The 8,145-nt window shown below is 38.4% G+C and overlaps 1 protein-coding gene across 2 annotated transcripts in view; it reads right to left on the minus strand.

Moving 5' to 3' along the window:
- CHST9 (carbohydrate sulfotransferase 9) overlaps positions 1-6,207 on the minus strand; it is a 287,603-nt gene extending 281,396 nt beyond the window's left edge. For both annotated transcript variants that reach the window (XM_045296061.1, XM_045296060.1), the window contains exon 1: positions 6,016-6,207. In XM_045296061.1, coding sequence (XP_045151996.1) covers positions 6,016-6,136 — 121 coding nt within the window. In that variant the 5' untranslated portion in view covers positions 6,137-6,207. The remainder of the gene's footprint in view (positions 1-6,015) is intronic.
- Positions 6,208-8,145: the final 1,938 nt, after the last annotated feature.

The following is an 8,145-nucleotide window of genomic DNA, read 5'->3' on the forward strand; positions in this document are numbered from 1 at the left end:
ATGTTTACATGTATAAATCAGTGCTATTGATTGTATACTTCCTGGTTTCCAATCATTATTGATATCTTTTTCCAAGTTGTTCCACCACCATTAACATAAACCAATGACCTTTACGCAAAAACTCTCCCTCCTTCACTCATGACAATCATTGGCCAACTGTGGCTTCTTCTTCTTCTTTTTAGTAGTTTTCTTGACATAAATTCCATATGTCATACACTTCCATAGTAAGGTCGCTTTAAGAAGAGTTGTATGTACATCATCACAATCAGTTGCAGTGCTCCCCCCCCCACTCCTACAGTCACTGTCTGCTCCCCAATTCCCTTCATATTCCCTACCCTTGATAAGCCATTGCTTCAGTTATGATCGCCTCGCATGCACTCCTGTGCTTCTTCAACTGGGAAAACAAACAGAAACAATAAAAAACTAAATGAAGAAAAAATAACACAAAGATAAAAAAAACAAAGAGTATGAAAGAAAAGAACATCAATAATATTTAAAAATCCAGAGAAGAAATTTCAGTTGTGGAACAAGTGAGAAATATTTAAAACTAGAGCAATTTCAGATTGCGTCAAAGGAGAGGTCAGTTGACTCAGCATTATCTTATACTGTGGTTCAATCCACCATAATCAACTTTAAAATAATCTCTATGTGAGAGTAAAGCTGTTTGAGTCCCTTGCCTGTGGCCAGAGGGAATCTTCCAGAGGCTTAATCTGACGAGACACTGTGCAGATGAATTTGGGGCTCCCACTGTCCTCTACAGCCTTCTACAAATTGGGTGTCCACAATTTAAGCCCTGATATTTTTCCCTTCCTCGTATTTGGATTTTGTTATTGACATCTCACTTTGATGGCTGCTTGTTTGAATACAAGACTTTAAGACCCCAGACACCATTCCAATTGATAGCCGGGCACTATCTGCTTTCTTCACCTCACTTTGCTGCAGCACCTCTTATCTTCAGCGATCTCTTCATGAAGGCTGGTCTCCAGCAGGGGTTCTGAACAATTCTGGCTTACTTTGGGGGTGATATGATAACAAACACAAACACAAAACCAACAATAACAACAACCAAGCAAATACCGCCCCCCAATCCCCATCCCCCCAAAGGGAAAACATTATCAATAATCCCGTTGGGGTATAAGGTGATTGCATTGATAACATCAATACTTTTTCCTGTGGCATAGATACAATTGATATGAAGAGTTTATTAGAGTACAGTCCAAGTGTGAGGTGCAATCCAGGAGTCATTGCTTTGTCCAGATTGATTTCTTAATTGATTGAACTCTGTTCCATTGAGCATGGGGGTTGGTGCTAGGTGAAAATTCCCTGTACTATTTCTTACGAGGGTAGATTCTTGCCTATACCTGTCATATTAATGCAAAGAGAGCATTGAGATACGAAACACATGGTAGCTCTGGGTCCCATTTCATTGGATGCCCACTAAGCCAGGGGTCCCATCCAAGGTCTAATGAATGCCATATCCACAGTCTTGGGGTGGCCATACTTCGCTTCCTCTCCCATCAGGAAATTCTAGTCCTAATTCCAATGGCTACAGGTAGTTTTAAGGTAGGGCCCAGTTCGTTCAGTCAGGCTTGACCGTTGATTCCTTCTGGTGTGGCCCTTGGGGGATGTCATGTTTTCTGTAAAGTCAGCATCTAAGGTCATCATAGTGCTTAGTCCATGGCATGGTTCACCAAGGGATGTGTAGACATCAGAAATATCGGTGCCCTCCCTGCTCTTAACTTGATTTTCCAGGAAGTTGATTTGTTGCAGACTTTTCTCAATACTGTACACCATCAAGTGGATGGTCTCCTTCCTTTCCCGCTTCATGAAAGAGTGACCCCAGACGATGAGAGCTATCCTCTGTTGAGGTGGTCCTTATGAGTGCACATTAGGGGGCTGATGTATGGTCCATGGCTGGTGGGTAGATTTTCTACTCCTTTGTTTGGGAATTGGTCCCTAAGATTTGTTTCACTGGTGTTTCTTCTTATAGTAGTGGACTCATAAAATGTTTGTCTTTTTGTGATTGACAAACTTCACTCAGCATATTGGCTTCCAGGTCTTTCCATGCCATTCAGTGTTTTATACTTTCATCATGGTTTTTCAGGGATGCAAGTATTCTATTGTGTCTATGTAACATAGTTTCTTTATCCATTCTTCCACTGTTGGTTATTTGGGCTCCTTCCGGTTTCCTGTACTGTTACCAACATGGGAGAGCATACATCTACTCTTGTTATATCTCTTATTTCTTTGAGGGTATATGCCTAATAGTGGTATTGTTGGATCATGTGTTATTTCAATTCCCAGTTGTTGTAAGCATCAGAATATTGTTTTCCATAGTGATTATATGTATTTAAAGTGAACCACCAGTGTATACAAGTTCCATTCTCTTCCCAGCTTCTCCAGCATTTGTTATTTTCTGGTTTAATTGGGCTGGCATTGTGGGTGTAAGGTGGTATCTCATTGTGTTTTTAATTTGCATCTCCAGGATGGCTAGTGCTCATGAGCATTTTCATGTGTTTGTTAGCCATTTGTATTTCACTTTTGGTGAACTGTCTATTCATGTCTTTTTCTTACTTCTTAATTGGGACATTGGTTATTTTCTTTTGACAACTGTAGAGTTCTGGATATTGTGGTAATGGGAGCATTGTCCAATGTGTCATTGGTAAAAATTGTTTCCCAATCTGTGCGCTCTCATTATACTCTTCCAATGAAGTTGACTGATGTGCATTAGTGATGCAATTTCAGCATGTGATACTCATCTCTTTTGTCCTCTGCTGTTTGTGCCTCCTTATTTATATTTGGTAATCTATGTATGCACTGCAATGCACCGCAATAAGGCCCTTAAGTTTGCTCCAGTTGTTTCATCGATGATCCTTATAACTCTAGTGTTTACATTTAGAACTTTAATCCACCTTGAGTTAGCTTTTGTGCATGGGAGAGAGAAGTCTTGCTTCCATCTTCTGCATATGGAAATCCAGTCTGTCCAACATCAGTTGAAGATGTTGTCTTTGTCCCATTGGATATTTCTAGGTCCTCTGTTGAAGATTAGTTGCTTGTCAGCTGATGCATTTCTGTCTGGGTTTTCTGTTCTAATCCACTGGTCTGTATAACTCTTGTTGTACTGGTACCAGGCCATTTTGAGTACTGTGCACATAGGGGAGGTTTGTAGGTCAGGTCGTGCAGGGCCGCCTACTTGGTTCTTCTTTCGAAGAAGTTTTTTGCTTATCCTGGTTCTTTTGCCTACCCATATGAAATTGGTAATTAATTTTTCCATTTCTTTAAAAAATGCATTTGGGATTTGGATTGGGATTACATTGTATCTGTAGATTGTTTCAGGTAGTATTGATATTTTCACAATATTAAGTATGCCTATCCATGACCATGAGATCTTCTTCCATTTATGTAGGCCCTTTTTGGTTTCTTGTAGTCATGTTCTTTAGTTTTCTCTGTATAGATCTTTTGTTTCTTTAGTTAGTTTTATTCCTTAGTATTTCACCTTTTGTGTGGTTTCACTTCTTATTTTCCTATTTGCAGTCCCTTGATTTATTTCTGTGGTCTGATGGCTCTAGCTAAGACTTCTAGCATGATGTTGAGTAAGAGTCGTGACAGTGGACAGCCTCGTCTCATCTCAATTTTCAGTAGAAATGTTTCTAGATTATCCCATTGACCATGATGTTGGCTGTTGGTTTTTTGTATATGGATTTTATTAGGTTGAAGAATTACCCTTCTATTCCTATTTTGATGAGTGTTTTATGCCTTTTATTCAACTATTGATATGATCATATGGTTTTTATTCTTTTCCTTGTTCATGTGGTGGATTACACTGATTATTTTTCAAATGTTGAACCATCCCTGCACTCCTGGAATGAATCCCACTTAGTCATGGTGAATTAATTTTTGATACGCTGTGGGATTCTTTTAGGCAGAATTTTGTTGAGGATTTTAGTGTCTATGTTCATGAGAGATATTGGTCTATAATTTTCTGTCTTTGTGAGTCTTTGTCTAGTTTGGGTATCAGTGTTATGCTGGCATCACACATGAGTTTTGGGTCTTTTTCTATGTTCTGGAATAGTTTGTATAGTATTGGTGTCACCTAAGAAGAAGTTTTCTTTGTTCTTTTAAATCCACTTCTAAAAATATTATGGCTAGTTAACAATCATATAAACAGTAGTAGAATACTGTCTGATATAGTGCCAGAAGATGAACTTCTCAAGTTGGAAAGAACTCAAAATACAATTGGAGAAATACTACCTCCTCAAATGACCTGAATGGAATAAAGCTTTCAGAACCTTCCTTTGCTGGCATGGCATAGCTCACAATGAGAAATGTCTGCAAATGTTCATTAATGATCAGATTGTGAAGTACATACACACATACATGCAAAGTTCACAAGTACAAAGTATGAACACAAAACATCAAAAGTTTCAAAAATGAAATAGAACACTTGAAGAGAGATATCCTGGGCATTAGTGAGTGCAAATAAACTGGTATTGGGCATATTGAAGCAAATAATCATATGATATACTGTGTAGGGAATGACAACTTGTAAAGAGACAATATTGTATTCATGGCCAAAGAGAACCAATTTACGGTTGCATATTACAAATTGTTATAATAAATTATATTTCAATAATATAAAAATAGTATATCATATTTTATGTAAATTATAAACTGTAATGATATTTAAGAATGCATTTTAACAATATGTTACATGATCTATAAAATAATGAAATGTAACATATTTTCAAAAGGGTTACTATGTAAATTAATAAGCTCAAAAGTCATTGTAAATAAACCAAAGAAAATCATTTAAAAAATAAAACAGAATAATCTTTTACAGCAGGTATTTATAAGCTTTGTATCAAAAATGATTTTAAAATAGTCCACAATTGAAGACAGGCATGACAACATTCTTCCTCCATTTTCACGTTTGTTTCCTTAGGTCAAGTCCTAAACAATAATCTATTCCTACCAATGAGAAGTGACTGAATGTCACTTCCCTATATTTTATATTTTCATGATGCGCTAAAGTATTTTCTTCAATAATCATATCATAACAAATATAATCCAGTTAATCATAATTGAGCACCTCCAATGTTTAGCAAATACAAAATTATTGATGAGAGTATAGGATAGGCAGTCCTCCATTGCAAAGATGGGCAAATGATTGCTTGCAAGCCAAGTCCAGCCCACCAAGTGTTTTTGTGAATACCCTTGTACTAGACCACACTATTTGGTGATGCACAATCCGGGGCTGCTTTTGTGCTACCCATTGGTAGAGTTGATTGGATGCAAGAGAAATGGTATGGCCTAGAATATTTACTGTCTAGACCTGAATAGAAGAAGTTTGCTGGTCCACGCTTAGTTGGAGACCTTTGGTGATATCAAGAGTTCACATGCTCAGAAGCTAATCCCAGAAGTACCTCTGCCAAAAGTCTGATGAAATACTTACAAAACAACCAAACAATAACTGCCTCAAAAACCCCCTATGGACTACAGTTCTACCAACAGAGATGGGGTTGCCATGAGTCTGAGTCCATTTGAAGGCCACTTGTTGGTGGCTCTATAGTATAACATCTATGGTATAGATGTGAAAAATGTCCACACCAATTCTGAGTGTCATACAAAATTAAAAAGGAATCTAAAGGCAGATGTTGCTGAATAATCATCTCTTTTTGGTTTGTGCTTGATGCTTTCTGAAGCTACCAGAAGTAGGATAACACAACCCATTTGAGTAGATACATTTTCTACAAGAAGTCCTTACTGGGCTTATTGTTAAGTGTTGTTCCCTTCCCCCAAAGCAAAAGTTCCAAATGTTGCCCCAAGCCAACCAAGCAAATTCCCACAAGAGTTGCATGTTTTTCATTTCTTTAGGAGGTAGGGGTTTTAGCTGGTGTTTTATATTTGTGTCACGCATACTGTTACTTTCTATACATTTTCAAACATCACACCGTATTAAATCAAAAGCTATTGTTGCTATTTTAATTAAAGTGGGAGAAAATGTCCTTGCGTTACCTGGATGTTGTTCCTCAATACAGACTTGCAAGTACATGAAGAGGAGCAGCCCAGCCACTCCAAATATCAGCACCGAGAGGAAGAGTTGTTTGGGGTTCATGACCATTTCAGATGGCTGCATTTCTTCCCATTTCTGAAGACCGCATGGTCTACTTTCCCTAAAGTTTCACTTCTGTCTTATTTGCTCATGTGTCCATTCCAGAGACACCTAGAATGAAAAACATAAGTCCACATTGTCCCAGTCTGATGCCGTTTCTTCCCAAGTACATAATATAAACATGCAGGCAAGCTATCAGGCTAACGAGGTACACGCACTGTAAGATGCTGAAGTCAAGGTAATGGTAGAAAATACCCCTAGACTGTCACTCTTCCCCCTAAGAAGTCCCATCTAACTGATTCATTCAGAAGTTCTGGGGGTGCACATGGATAAGCACTTGGTTCTTGGTTGCTTACCCAAAGGTTAGTGGCTTGAACTCACCCAAGAGCTTCCCAAGATAAGGGCTGTGCTATCTGCTTCTGCAAAGGTTACAAGGAAGAAAACACGCTGGGGAAAGTTCTGCTCTGTCACATGGGCTGTTGAAATCACGTCATTGGCATGCAATAAGGCACTAATTATCTTATTGTTAATCACTAACATTTTAACATTTAATTAGGTATAAGATGACCAGGCTTAAACCTTTTTATATGATGAGGGGGGAAAAAAGGAAGATGAGCGTTACCTAAAAACAAGAGAAAAAAATCTAACAGAATACATAAGAAATGGATTTTTTCAAAAAGTTTATACAAGGTAGTGGAAATCATTTCACTCCTTAAAAATACATAACCTTCAAAAACAGTGGATCTCATCTATCATTGCCCTCTCATGTAAAACTAGCAGCTTTGTCCAACTTAAAACCATTCAAAAGTAGATGAGAATAAGTAATAAAAAAAGTTGGAGTTCAAGGGCCTATTCCACAATAATATGGAATGAGTGAAATCTTTCCCAGATTCCCAGGAAAATTCCTTAACTTAAAGAATTACTCAAATTACTTTGTTTCAGAACAATCTCATTTCATGTCATAAGCACAATCCTTTTCTTTTTTAAGTTGTGTCCACTTTTGAGAATCTGATGAAAATGTAAAGCCTTTCTTCAGAAAAATATGAACCCATCAAAAATTTTGCAGACAGTGAACTGTGGGGAAGTTCATGGTTCTCATGCCGGGAGCTCAGTGAGCTCACACCCCAGTCAATGAGGCCATCAGCGGGCCCCTCATGCTGGCAGGGACCAAGACTCTGTCTGTGGTCACAGACTACAGCTCCTTTTTCGGTGTGACCTGAATATTCGTTTCCTGAATATTAGGATATCACATATGCTCAGTGTCCAAAAGTGATCTTTACTTCTCCCATAATAGGCTCCAAAGAATGCTGGGAGAATATTGATCTAGCCTTTATAAATAGGGAGTTTGGTGAGGTGCCAGTTAAAATTTTTAAATTGCCATGGAAAAATGCTACCTGGATAAAGTATAATATTTAGCTTCTCTTACAGACCTATTTTCCTCAAATGCTGGGCTTCAAAGGTCACCTGTGAGGACATAATTAGAAATGAACGTATTAAAGTAATTAGAGTGGCCACCTGAGTTTTTCTAAATCTCACATAGCTAAAAGTTTATCACATCAATGAAACAAAAGTCACATTGTACTTTTTTTCCCTGAGACATCTTTTAATTATATCCCAGAAGGGACTCGGGTAAGAGGAGCGGATTTCCAAGACTACCTGAGGTACTGTAACTTCTTCGAATTCCATGTTTCTGAGTCCCTGGAGTGAGGGGCAAGTGCTAGGATTACACTGGTGTTTTACACAATTTCATGCATGCCCTGGACTCTGCTAGCATTTTGGAAATGTTTTCATAAGAACGAGGACTGACTACCATCCCATCCCTGGGTGGTACAAATGGTTAGGCACATGGCGACTGATGAAAAGACTGGTGACTCACATCTTCCCATGAGTGCCTTGGGAAAAAGTCCCATTGATCTACTTTCAAAATGCCGCAGCCATTCAAAACCTTAAAGACTACACGGGACCACCCTCAGTCAGAATCAACCCAGCAGGAACTAGTTTGGTGGTTGGTTTGTTTTAGGATGGTATGTTGC

Source organism: Echinops telfairi, unplaced genomic scaffold, assembly GCF_000313985.2.
Source record: "Echinops telfairi isolate 266 unplaced genomic scaffold, ASM31398v2 ScPeMD7_7400;HRSCAF=8409, whole genome shotgun sequence".
Lineage (NCBI taxonomy): Eukaryota > Metazoa > Chordata > Mammalia > Afrosoricida > Tenrecidae > Echinops > Echinops telfairi.